The sequence below is a fragment of the Sminthopsis crassicaudata genome, chromosome 2 (genome assembly GCF_048593235.1).
Source record: "Sminthopsis crassicaudata isolate SCR6 chromosome 2, ASM4859323v1, whole genome shotgun sequence".
Taxonomy (NCBI): domain Eukaryota; kingdom Metazoa; phylum Chordata; class Mammalia; order Dasyuromorphia; family Dasyuridae; genus Sminthopsis; species Sminthopsis crassicaudata.
Window position 1 is genome coordinate 525,527,943 of NC_133618.1, and position 14,855 is coordinate 525,542,797.

Sequence of the window (14,855 nt, forward strand, 5' to 3'; positions counted from 1 at the left end):
AACAATATTGTTAAAGGCTAGGACTGGGCAAAGCATCAGTAGGCTTGGAAAATTACATGACATCAGCTGAAGGCAAAAGAGGTCAGGTCATGACCCCTGCATGGGCCTTCTGTTGTGGACTAGCAGGGGCAGTGAAGCAGACAATGATTTGAGACCTAATACAGTAACTTATGGAGCTCACTCTTGGAAAATTTCAGTAAGATAATTCACAGCCAACACCAATTCCTGAACCATAGGTATTTTGGTCAGGAGGTCCAATGAGCAGTTTTTTCCCCAAAACTGTCACAGCAAACCAAGGAAGAATGACCGTGATTGGAAAATAATGCCCAAAGATTATTTTTATAGATAATTTATGTAGATAATTTTATAGATAATTATTAGTAACACACAAACAAAACAAAAACAAGAAGGATGACACATCTATTAGGAATCTTAAGACTAGTTAGTAACATATAATAGATATTCAGCTTTAATAATTGGACTTTCCCATAAAGTTTCAGGCCTTCCCAGATGATAAATGCTTCAGTAAGAAAAAAATGTTTTTCCTTTCATAATTGGAAGAGTTGGTCTAGATAACCTCATAGTTTCAATTTTTTTGTGATCCCATTGAGGTTTTCCTGGCAAAGATACCTGAGTTGTTTGTTATTTTTTTTTCCCTCCAATTAAATTTTTTACAGATGGGGAAACTGAGGCAAACAAGATTAAATGACTTGCTCTGAGCTAGGAAGTGTGTGAGGCTGTATTTGAATTCTTCCTGATTTCAGGTCTGGAACTCTGTTACATTGCACAACCCAGGTGTCCCTCTAAGCATTTCTATGTTAAATGAAACGCACATTATCAAAAGACCACTGGTAGACTCAAGACTATATTCCAGTTCACCTACCAGAGAGGGGTATGTGTGTGTGTGTGTGTGTGTGTGTGTGTGTGTGTGTGTGTGTGTGTGTGTGTGTGTTTTACTGGCAGCACTTTTTATGTTAAAAGTATAATCAAAGCATGGTAAAGATGAACCTTTCCACAATTTTGTTTACATATCACCTATCATAATACATGTCAAATATCAGTCATATTTCTTAAATTAGGAAAATGACATAAAACAAATGGAAAAGAAGAAGAGGTCTCAATAACAGAACTGGAAAAAAAATCAGCAGAAGAAAGCTACGAAATGAAAGATCATTCATTCTTTTACTTTCCTTTCAGAGATAAAGAACGTGAAGATTAGAATTCACCACTCTTAAATCTCAAGATAGTTATGTCTTCCAATTCCCAGACAACTCTAATAATATATAATAGTTACATAATATTTTACAAGTTTAAAATGCTTTCTTAACAGTTGCTCAAGAACAGGTGATGAACTACAAGTACAGGATAGATACATTTTCAGTATGTGGATCTGTTTTGGTTGGCTACAAGTATCTGTCACAAAGAAAAACTTTTACTATTTGTGTATTTATGGGGGAAGGGACAAATGGGAGCAAGAAGAGTAGTAATAATAATGTCAAAAAATAGGAAAAAGAAAAGAGAATCAATAAAACATTTTAAAATACATAGAAGAGGACAGAAAAATAGTCAGAGAAAAATGCAGACAATCAGGACATTTTAAAAACTACTATGCTGGATTTGTCCTATCATTTTTTTAAAGCTATGTTTAATAGCAATTCATTGTTTCTTCTCCAATCTAGTTATTTCTGGGATTTTTTTAATATACACAGAATTTTTTATGTTTGTGAATATTTGCCAAGTTCATAATAATAATAATAAAACAGATTTAACATTCAAAAAATTGATAAAAATAAAGTGACATTAAGTCAGAAGACAAGTTCAAAACATAACTTTATTATATAGAGACTGTAATACAGGAAAGTCAGGTAAGCTTTAATAGATCTCAGTTTCCACCAAATACAACTCAAACAAATGTTTTATTAATCCCTTACTATGAGCAATGCTTTCTAAACTAGGTGGAATAGATCTAGAAAAGAAAAAGAGAAAGTAGTTCTTTCCCTCAAGGAATTTAAATTCTACTGAAACTACTTTATAGAAACAGAAAATGAAGCATATGAACTAGTTGATTTCCAAGCTCCCTTCTGGCTCCAAATTATTCCCTGATAAACATGAAAAGTCAACATTTTCTTATGAAAAAAGGAAGAAATTGAGACTCGGATATAAAATGATACCCACTAAAAAATTATTATAGAATTACGATATAGTATTATATGTTATATTCAAAATGTATTTAACAATATATAATTAGCATTATAATTATATAATGTATAAATTTAAAATTACATAATCATATGATGTCCTAATTAGGGCTCATAATTGATACCTTATCCCAGGACACAATTGACAGGGTTCTAATAGCACTTGAAGTCTTCTGCAATCTACAGACATCAGAGCTTAGCACCTAATTAGCAATAAAATAGTTTAGCAATCAGATTTTGGAATAGGATAAAGTTTCCCCCAGCTCTATTTTGCTGTCTTTCCTTTCTTTATATGATGGCCATCCTAACAGATTTCATGCTGGTATAAATGGTCTATGTTTTTCTTTATCATTTATTTACTGTTTTTATTATTCTCAATGAGAGAATACCTATGAGTGGCAACAAGGATATTTTTTCTGCTTGTCCTGAGTGCAAAAATATCTAGTTATTATTCAATGTATTTGATCATACATCTGGTAAATCCTAGAGCCATGTTTTGACTCCGTTGTCTGAATAAACTAGTATATTTTATCATATCACATTACCTTCATGAGCCAGAACAAAAGTTTGAAAACATGAGTAAATCTCAACTGCTATAAGCTTTTATTGTAGATTTAGTCATTATTAGCCAAACAATACTGTTCTGTGCTCTCTTTCTAATCATTCAAAGGTTATTAATTAAGTTCCTACTATGTACAAAACATTATATAAACATTTAGGTAAAGACAAAGATGACAGGGTACCATTCCTAAAAAAGAAGCTTTCAATTTAGGATGAGGATTGAAGTTAGTGTAGAGGAAAGAGATACAACAAATTAAAAAAGTAAATTGTGACAATCCAGCAAATACAATGCAAAATATAGAGAGAAATATACAAAATATATGTCTTTGTCCATAAGCAAGATCAAATACAACCAAGGGCATAAGGGAAAGCTTCATGAAGAGGTGGTATTTGAAGGGCCTAGAGAATTTGAAAAAGCCAAGATGGGGAGGGGGTATAGCCATGCCAGACATAGGAGAACAATACAGACGAAGATATGGAGCTGGAAAAAAGCAAGATGTGTAAAAACATGAAAAATAACACAGTTGGCTGTAATGTTAGTTATGAAGAAGGAAAGCATACAATATAAATTCAGATGTTTAGAAAGCTGATGAGTTCTGAATGGTCTAGAATGCAAGTTCGAAGAGTTTGGTTTATTTAGATGGTCATAGTGAGCAATATTGAAAAATCAATCTAATTAGGCAATAAGGAATGATTTGGAGTGGGGAAGAAGCTGAAAGTAAGGAGATAATTTTATTAGTCTTATAGATTCATAAAAAATTTGTGCTGAAAGAGGCACTAGAAGTTTTTATACACCTGAAGGAAAGAGAGGTAAATACATGAACTAATAAATAACAACCTCAATCTATCTAAGATTCAGTTTAGTCATTTGTTAAGTAGAAATAATAAAGAGATTTACTTCACAGGGTTGTTGTGAAGATCAAATAAGGTAATGTAAGTAAATTGCTTGGTAAACCTTATTATAATATGTAAATATGATATTTTTAATAATAAAATTAAAGTATTAATATATTTCTCAGACAAAAGCTGGCATATGAGTTTCATTATGAGTTATAAAATCACTTTCTTTATATTTGTCATTATGTAAATACCATAGCCTGAATTTAGACTTTTATAATAATTTAATTTAAGATTTCAAAGTAATATTTTTTTAAAAGGCAGATACTTTTAAAATACTTATCTGCTATTCTGATTGTATTTTATAATCCAAAAGTAATCTGAATATTATCTATAATTTTCTTTAAATTTAAGTTTTAAGAAGGAAGTCTTCTTGTAAACTTATGATTAATTTATGACTTGGATCTATTTCTTAGTATGTCTTTATCTATTAATGCTAAATTACTTCCAAAGAACAAAGAAAAAGGGAGCATTTTTTAAAATTAATGGAAAAATATTCCATGAAAATAAATATTTTTCCCCCTAAGATTTGCTTCTGTTATTTCCTAGAGTATGTTAGTCTCCAAGGACCAGTTCCAAGATAAGTCATTGGTACAAAAGTCGTGATACTACTGGGGTCTTTTCAAATGAGCCCAAATGGTATAATTAGGCAATAAGTGATATTACCAACTTTCAAGAAGAAATATTTTTCTCCTACTTTTCTCTCCTACCACATCTAACCAACCTTTATTAGATGACTCAATATGTGATGTTCTACCAACTTTACCTTCTATTCTTATGAGTAATATTCACATCTTATTCCTACACATATCAAGACATTAATTTGTTAGAGAATAGGAAGAAATACAAATCATTCACACACAAAAAAATAATTAATTGTTATCTAGGATGTTGTAATTTTTCTAAGGCAATAACTAAATGACTAGATTTAATTAGGAAAACTAGCTAATGAATCAGTACCATCAGATTTAAATATCTTTGATTTGCATAATCTGATGAAAATTTCTTTGACTAAAGCACAAAATAAAAGTATTTGGATCTTACATGGAGCATTTTGCCTGAATTTATTTGAATTCTAAAATCTTTTTATTAAATAAAATAGCATAAAAAATTGGCGTATCTACATAGGTAGATACATTTATACTGTGGATATGAACAAATAATTGAAAATCCAAGGAATACTATTAATGGGAAAGATCCAACCCAAACAGCTGAATGCTTTAATTCATAATTTCTATTAGAGGAACTGATTAAAATACATACAAAGACAAAACTGTCAGACACTTTCTACCTCTTGTTCATATCTTTTGTGCTAGAAGATTACCACTAATAATGATTAGCAGCAATTCTCATTTTTCAAGGGAAATATTCAAAAATAATCTCTCCAGCCCTTCCTCAGCAGTGTGTTTTTGAACATGCAAACACATACATGAAGCAACCTTTAGCTCCCCTAGTGAAATCCCAGCAGCATTACAACTCTTTTTTATCTAAGTTAAAAAAACAAAAAACAAAAAACTAGAATTAGATCTTTAGTAGATCTTTAGAGATTTAGAAAAATAAGATAGACATAATTTTGGGGGGCTTTCCCAAACTTATAAAAATAATACTAAGGATTTTAAAATTAAATAAAAAGAACTTTTCAGAATTAAGTTATGACAAACTAGTTGCAAGGACAGCTAATAACACAAATCTCGAATCTGTCTTAAAGATCAAAAAGATGTTATAGTTGATAAGTAATGGAAGAATTACTTTTTAAAATACCTAAAACAAAAATAAGAATTTGTAGCATATTAATTATGCTTTGTATTTTTTCCAAGCCATAAGAGGGAAATTAGCTTTTCAAATTACCCCATCTATTCATCACCTTAGATTACGTACAGCTGACTTTTAACTAATAAAGAAAAGTAGGTAAATAATTTAAATTAAAAGTTGATGTAGAGATTTAATTAAGGATATCTCTACAAATCCTGTTTAAAAAAAGTATATATTTTTAAAATATCAATATTATTAAAAAACTGTTTAAAATTAAATATCATACTTGAAGGTAAACACCCACACATTATTTCATCATTTCCTATTTGACATATCGCTGCATTTTTAATGATGTCTGTAAAGGCACAACAAGAGAAGTCCAATCAACTAAGAGGTCTTGTGTGGAGTCCATTGTAATTAAGACCAGGGATTCAATATCTATTGCTACTAGTTAGGTATCATAGCAACCTCAAATTACTGAATACTGCTGGAAAACTCTTCAAAAGCAGCAAGAGTCTGCTTTGGGAAAGCCTGCAATAACACTACAGACTGTCAACATCTGTAGGTGTTGCTATGGGCACCGCCACAAAAGAACCCTACCATGAATTAAAGGTATATAGAGAATTCATGGGAGGGACACAGGCGATCAACTGATAAGAAAAAAAAAAGTCAGAATGAAGAATAATTGTGTTGGCTAAATACACAAGCCACACAATGCTCCAGTTCATATTTTATACTCAATTCTTAGCTATTCCACTCAAGGATCCATATAAAGCTGAACTATAATTGTGACTAAATAGGAGGCAAGGATGGGAAATCCTTTTATTTAATACTTTTGCATTTGAAAACTCTGCTCTTCTACCATTTATCATGAGTTTTAATTTGAAACTAAAAGTGAATCACTTTTAAAATAATATTTAAACTTCCACCTATAAACTCTAGATGGTCTTGTATAAATCTACAGAAAAGAAAAGAGCAGGTTACTAGGAACAAGAACCCAATATTGATTTTTCTGTGGTGCAGTAAAGCATCTCCATTCTATTGGGCTGCTGTCAAAGCCACTCTTTAACAGCTGGAGTCAAATTGCACTATTTACAGCAAGAGCCCTTGTCAAGTGGACCATAAGTATTCTAACAATACACTATTCAAATGGCACTTTGCCACACAAATTGCTGACTTGATGAATAACCTATGTCAATGACTAAGGCCAATATAAAAGTTTCATTTTTATGAGAGGTTTTACATTCACACATTAAGTAAGCTTTCTTTGAGGAACTATTAAGCTATATATTTCAGGCCTTTTGACGCTGAAAATAATTAAAATCTGTTTAAATACATCAAGGGAACTTGACAACATTAATATGGATCTTTGTGTTAACTACATTTGTCACACGAGTCAGAACAGTGCCCTTCTGTTATTGGCACTCCCCACTGGCACGTGCAACACAATGAAAGAATTAAAACAGCCGAGCACCATGAAATACGAGCATTCTCCTTTTGGACTTCTGATTTACATGGCCACAAATGTTTGGATACGAGAAGTCTTTGAAGTCATGCTAGGATATTCGGGCTGGTTTCCCTATGATAGGCAGACGTTTTGGTCATGTAACATTGCATTAAAGCACCCGACTATTGACACTACCTCTGAGACCTATGTGCTTGTCTCAGAAACAAAGCTGCAATCTGCTTTTCATTGTTTTCTTGATCCTTTGAAATAAGGAAGAGGTTAAAAGAATGTTCATGTATTTTTTCCACAAGTAGAAAGTGACGTTTGTCACTAGAAAAACTATTCTAACAAACAAAAGTGACTAAAATTTGGTATGCCTGGCAACAATCCAAGCAGATGATTTTTCTCTTAAACTGCATATGGTGAAATTATATACCTAGACATGGCCTCAAATTGCTATAAAATGTGGAAGGCCATTAATCCCTTCTAATCAACAATTGCTAATGTTTATTCCTATATTTGGAAATATCAGAAATAATGATAGCATTAATAGCACATTAAGTTAGAGAATCAACATCATTGAAGGCAAATGCATAAGCTATTTTATAGTTTTATAATGCTTAAAAAAATGAAAGCCATTGTGGTCATTTTTTATATCTCCTAAGTATCATAATTTCTATCACCTCAAACAATTATACACTATGTAGAGGTGTTTGGGGGAAAGAGCATATTAAATTGGTTAATTAAAACTTTTTTCACTCTAGAAAGCCACAGTTCTAATAGATTTTAAGTTTTAAAAAGGAAATGAAATGCTGTTTTAAAAAGTTAAAAAAGGAAATGAAAAGGAAAAAAAAATGACTACTGTATATCTCAAAAAATATTTAAAAGAGGCATTACTCTAAGAGTCAAAACATTGCCATGTATTAGTGAATGATTTAAAAACATATTACATTTCATTATTGTTGACTCCATTGTGTCAATAGTAAAATGAATGTTCCATATGAAACACAAATAAAAACAACAAATTTCTCTACAACATTAAACACCTACTGCTACAATGAAATTAAAATTTCCTTATTCTCAATGTCCGATTTGTAAACGAAACACTGAGACCTCATGGTAATAGTGTTATTCTTTCTGCATATTTTTTTCTATTCTAAAACCTCTTAATATATTCACACAGCTATAACTAATTTTTTGTTGACAAGGTAATAGTAAGATCAGCTTTTGTGTTAGTAGCCTACTAGTAGCCTACTAGTGCACCATCTGCCTTGCAAGATGCTCAGCAGGATAATGCTTTAATAAGACTTTTTAGCAAATGGCACCAAAAAGAACTTTAGACCTCACACTCAGGTCAGTTAAAGGTCAATAATAAGTACAAGTTGTCTTTGGAAAACAATCTAAATTCAAATGCATATCTTACATAAAGGAACAAATATAGATAGATAAAGATAGAAAGATACTTATCTTTTTCTTTCAGAAGCATACGTGTGTATGTGTCTGTGCTATATATGTACATATGTTTTATATATATCTATATATGGTATATGTAGATATGTACATACTAAAGTCCCCCTAACCTTTAAAAAATACCAACCCCTCCCCACAAACCAGAAAATAAAGATATGCTGCCTCATTTTGGATAAAAGTCATACAATGGATCTCAAAAGTTTTCAGGCAGTTTAAGGCTATTAAGGCTTAATGCTATTTTTAAGACTTTTGGAACATCTGATATGTATATATAAGTTTTTTCTCCAAAAGGCTCCCAAAATAGATGAGGGTGATGGGATAAATATAAGTCAATCTAAGAAATTTGAGCCATAATCTAAAACAGGAAGTGGAGGAAGATGGGAACTTCTGGACAAAGCACCATGCTACTAAAAACTGATCATCATGCATTCATCAAAAATCTGTGAAGCACACAATAAGTATACAAATAAGTGAGATAAATACACAGTTAGAGACAAAAATTTCAATGAAGCAAAATGCCTTGCCTCATGAAGCTAAGGTTCATATCTACTCTTAGGACATGACTTTTTTTTTTTTTTTTTAATATTTCATCATATATCAGGCAAGCCCAAACCTCAAGATCTTTTAGGCAAAGTATTCAGTATTAGAACACATATTACAATATGAAAAAAATCTTAGTTACTCTATAATAATTGTGACCCATATGCCAGGAGCCTTTTCCACAGAAATTATAGACACTATGGCTGTTTTTTTTTTTTTGTTTGTTTGTTTGTTTTGTTTGTGTTTTGTTTTTTTAAGAAAATAAAAATCTTATGAAAAGTGACAATTAGGTTGCTATTGTCCCCCAAATTATTTTTTATTTATTATTTATTTATTATTATGTATATAAACACTGTTACTTTTAACAGTGTTTATATACATAATAATAAATTATAAAGATTATAAATAATTTAGAAAAAAGAAATATGAGAGTATACTCTCAATGCACCACTTCATGGAAGTGGATTGTCTATACATGAACTACATTGTACATGCTTTCAAGCTTTTTTAATGTGTTTATTTTAATTTATCAATCAATCAAAAAATCAAAAAATACCTTTTGTCATATTATATAACTCTTTGAAAGAGATACCAAGTGATGAAATAAAAAAATATTTTAAAATGATTTTAATAACTTTTAACTTTTTATACTTTCTCTTAATACAATTATACTTTCAATAAAAATAATCAGTAGATATAAATTTATTTTGAAAATAATTTTTTTCATATAACTATATTTTGTCTTCTAGATTTAAAAAAAAAGAATTGCATGGCATCATGGACCCAGCTTTATTTTTTCAAGGTGTTCTTAAATTCTAATTTTTCTAGATCAGCTTAGTTGAGTTTACTTGAATAACTAGATCACTAACTTTTGAAAGGACAGGAAACACTGGATCTTCTGATTTTTTTTTATAAGTAGCTATGATAAATTAATTGCTCAAAGGATTTTGTTGCTTAATTTTTGTAATGTCAATATGTCAGGACTGTACTGTGCTAAGGATACAAAGAAAGGCAAAAAACAAGTAATATTAATAACATTAGCTTCCAATTAGGCTGTATAGTAATATATGATTACCAAGTATTTTAAATATATTAACCTCATGTAATTATTATAATAAAAATATCAGGAAAATTAGTTATGGTTGAAATTCATATTGTTGTAAGAGAGGTGGGCAATGGCACAAAAATAGGACTACTCATCCATTTACTAATTTACTTGACCATAGCTATGGTCAACTTTTTCAAAATCTCAGCTTCCTCATCTATATTATAGTAAAAATAATACTTCCAAAATATCCTGAAGTTATTTCTAAGATATATTCTTTATTCTAAGGTATATTCTTTAACTGTAACACAATAAATAAAAAATTAGCTTTGTCAATAGAAAAAGAGGAAAAGCAATTTTCCATCTCTAATATACTAACCCTTTTATACTTTTATGATAAATAAGCAATTCTTCCTTACTCCAAAGTTTGTTCTTTATTTTTTTCCTCTTCTTCTGGGTAAAGTCTATTCTCTAGCTTTTGGGTTTTAATTTTTCATATTTCCTACTTAATTTACCCATGGCACTCTTCCTCTTCTAAGTCTTGTCCAGAGTCATTTCAGATTTGATGGAGAAAAAGTGAATACAGCATTTTAAGAAAGGCCAAATAGAGTAAAGAGGAAGGAAACTGTCACATGTTCTACATGCTATGTTCACAGATATATGGTCAATGGTAGTGTTAAATTATGTTTAGTTAGTAGCCCCCTGTAATCCTCATATACTGTGGTTCCAGGAGGCCTATGATAAACATTGTTTTTGTAAACTTGACTGGGCCTCTCTTTTCAGAGAATCTTCCTCAGTTGACAAATGGTCAAAGAATATAAACAGGTAGTGTTTTTGATAAAGAAATCAAAACTATATATAGTTATATGAAAAAATATTCTAAATTACTGATTAGAAAAACACAAATTAAGACAAGTTTGAGATATCATCTCACACTTATCATCATATTGGCTAAAATTATAAAGAGAAAATGACAACTATTGGTGGGCTTGTGGAAAAACTGGGACAATGGTACACTGGCAGTAGAACCGTAATTTAACCATTCTAAAGAAGAATCTGGAATTATGCCCTTTGACCCAGATATACATTATTAGGTCTATTTGGGAAAGATGTTTGGGGAAAAGAAAAAAAACTTAGATGCTCTAAAATGTATATAACAGTTTTCTTGTGATGACAAAGAATTGGCAATTGAAGGGATGCCCATCAAATGGGAAATGGATACACAAGCTATGGTTTATCAGTTAATGGAATTTTACTGTGCTATAAGAACTGATGGGTTAGTTGATTTGGGAAAAACTTCCAAGAAGTAATAAAGAATGAATAAGCAGAACCAAGAGACTAATGTATATAGTAATAGTGATGTTGTTTGAAAAACAGCTGTGAATGACTAAGTAATTTTGAATATTATAAATAGTCACATCAAGTATAAAAGACCTATGAAGGAAGAAACTATCCATATGTAGAGAAATAACTAATAAATAGAAGTATATATAGTATGGTGTGTGTGTGTGTGTGTGTGTGTGTGTGTGTGTGTGTGTGTATGCGCATGCACGCACTGTGGCCTTCTGTATTTCAGGGTGCAGAGAAACTAAGTTTGGAATTTAAAGGATAACAAAAATATAAATGAAGTGATATTTTTAAAAATTGGCTCAAATCCCAAATTCCTTTTTGACCATTCAATACTAATGAAAGACACTGCATCTACATACGCATTCCTTGTTTCAAGCAAACAACTGTCTCTAATTTTGCAAAATTCATAGAGAAAAGAAGCAGCAGTATTATCCTTAATAAATCAAATTGCGGAATTCTAAATGTAAATTTTTAGATTTTTCAGTTAGTAACATAAAAGAAAAAAAAAGAATTAAATGAAAAGGGCACTTTGAATTTACAATATTCTCTTTATTCAGAGGAAGGAAAGTGAGTTTTATCTGCTAATTGTTATGTATAAAAACAGCAGATAAGAAAAAGAATATATCAGGATAGGAGTCAGGGAAACCAAGATGTACCATTCCACTTCTCTGAAATGTAGAAAAAGTGAAACAAAGCTATATGCCATTTATGACATATATTTTAAATTATTATTTATGTTGATAAAGCAAAGGATGATAAAATACATATGTTTAAATTTCAAATTTTTGAAAGTTTATTGGGTATTAGAACTAGAATTGAAAGGGACATCAGAAGCTAACACAACTGTCTCATTTTCCAATTTATGAATCTTAGACACAATAGAATTAAGTGACAGATCACACAGTGGCAGGTGTCGGATTTGAATCTAGTTCCTAAGGGAAAAAGGAAGGAAGGAAGGAAGGAAGGAAGGAAGGAAGGAAGGAAGGAAGGAAGGAAGGAAGGAAGGAAGGAAGGAAGGAAGGAAGGAAGGAAGGAAGGAAGGAAGGAAGGAAGGAAGGAAGGAAGGAAGGAAGGAAGGGAGGGAGGGAGGGAGGGAGGGAGGGAGGGAGGGAGGGAGGGAGGGAGGGAGGGAGGGAGGGAGGGAGGGAAGGGAAGGGAAGGGAAGGGAAGGGAAGGGAAGGGAAGGGAAGGGAAGGGAAGGAAGGTAGGAAGGAAGGGAGGGAAGGGAGGGAAGAAGGGAGGGAAGGGAGGGAAGAAGGGAAGGGAGAGAGGTGATCAATGAACTGTTAAATTATTTGCAAAAGTCTTTTTGTTTTCTATATATCCTAGTATTCATAAGAGCAGAAGATAGAGATAGAAAGTACTTTAGAAGTCATAGGAATAGACAGAGTTAATGATTTGCCCAAGGTCAGGCACCTAATAAATGACATAGAGAGAACTGTAATCTAGATTTACTTATTTAAAATACCATGCCTTTTCTACTGAACCATACAAGAATTACTTCTATTGGACCATATTGCTGAATATAGAAGAAACACATCACCCCTATGGCAGAAAAAATAAGGAGGTCAAAAATTCTACTACCTGCATAAAATGATATTATCTTAGACTTAAGATTTATTTCTATTATCTCAAAGTGATGTTCTGCTTATAAAATTTATAAAAAGAACTAGAATGTTATCAAAAACAGACATTAATGCAGGAGTACATATCATTTATTTGCCCAGTAAAATTCAGTGATTGGCTATCTACATTCCTTACTTCTCAATTATCCCATTTCTTTGAGAAAAGCCAACATTTAGTTCAACAGTTATTGCTATCTTCTTGGGTGTCTTTTTAGAGTTAGCTTGTTCTGGTATTTACTTTTTTTTTTTTTTCTTTTCTTTCTTTCTTTTTTTTTTTGTTGTTGTTGATTATTTTTGTAAAGTGTGGATCAAGGAAAATTAAATAAATCTAGTATCCCAAGGTAACTTAACTGAGCTGCTACTTAACTCACTCAACAGGTAACAAAGAAAATCCTTAATATCAAAATTTTTCCTTAGTAGCTTGACTGCTCCCTATGTTGATGTAAACAATTTTGTTTCTATGTATATATGTATGTATGTGTATGTATGTATATATGTACAGGTAGTATTGCTAAGATATAGGAACCAGATTTAACTCATCAAAGCTGAATATATTTTACAGAGAAACATTTGACACACTTTTGTCTATTTTTTTATAGCTTTTAAAGATTCACATTTAGAAACAAGTACAAATATTCTCTGTTAAAAGACAACAAGGGCCAAATTGAGAAACGTAGATATTAATCCTTCCATAATTGAGGAGTTTCTGTTGCACAGAATTCACAATTAGTTTGTTCAGGCATCACAATCTTGAAAAGAAATTTAATTTTTGAGAAAGTGTACACTATATGCTGGTGACAAATATAGAAAAATATTCCTCAATCAGTTATCCTTAAGTATTTTGGCAAAAGTGATGAGATCTAGGGCATGGTCAAGTCTTTGAATTCTCCTGGATATGTGTCAATATTATAAATCAGATTTATTATTACTTTACATTTTTTTAAACTTATGTTATTCACTGGCCTTGTGAGACAACAGGCTTTGACTTACCTTGGGTAAAGACTCAGCACGAGGAATAGGATAAGACAAGGTGCCAAGTTGGGAGGAACTGGAAGATCTGTAATCTGCAGTTTTGTGCTTGTATGATTCTGAAGCAACTGCAAGTAAAGGCTCAGGCTTAACAAGCTGTGAATCTTCACAACAATTAAGAATCACTCTTGCTCTCTCTCCTGTTTCATATCTTTCCAAAGTGCCTAGGAAAAGTGGTCAGAAAACAGAACTATGTGAAAAAATTCTTATCAACTCCAAAGTCCACAGCAGCTGAAAATTACAAGGCTTCAAGTTAATGTGCTATTCTCATTTCTTACACTCAAATGCAGGATGGAAAATGCTTCTGAACCTTTCAAAGCATCCTCTGACTAAAGAACAAACAATGGTCCAGAAATGCCTGCCTTCCTCTACATACATCTTTACCCACTGAGATCAATGGGACATTCAATACTCTGGAACAATAAAACCTGGCACTTAGTATACAGTATGTGCATAATCAATAACAAACAATAATAGAATATTTTAGTGCTTCCCCCTAGTGTTCAAACAACAAATGACAGGAATCACAATGAATTTGCTCTTCTAAAAATATTTTGTGTCTCACTAGATTTATCAAATTTAGAACTTTTGTTTCCAAGCACAAATATATTCACTTTAAATGAGGAGCTGAAGTAAATGAAAAAATGCAATTACAACTTTTATTTTTTCTATTTTCTGTCTATATGATTTAAATTATTCACACTACTTTTGCTGAACAAAATCGTCCCAGTTGCTTACCTTTATAATTTGTAATTAAACAAGGGGAAAAAATGTAATATTTCCTGGATTCCCTTCTCTGCTTTATTTCTAGAATAAATGTTCTTAACCCATAGTTCTTAAACTAGATAGATGGATCGATAGCTACAGATGTATAGACACACAAATACATACATAAACATAAACACATCTATGTATTTTTCTAACCATTTCGATATAATTGA

At 31.4% G+C, this 14,855-nt stretch overlaps 1 protein-coding gene across 3 annotated transcripts in view; it reads right to left on the minus strand.

Annotated features, from left to right (window-relative positions):
- The window catches only part of WDR72 (WD repeat domain 72), a 275,177-nt gene that overhangs the window by 152,526 nt on the left and 107,796 nt on the right, over positions 1 to 14,855 (minus strand). For all 3 annotated transcript variants that reach the window (XM_074294549.1, XM_074294547.1, XM_074294548.1), the window contains one exon: positions 13,876 to 14,078. In XM_074294549.1, coding sequence (XP_074150650.1) covers positions 13,876 to 14,078 — 203 coding nt within the window. The remainder of the gene's footprint in view (positions 1 to 13,875; positions 14,079 to 14,855) is intronic.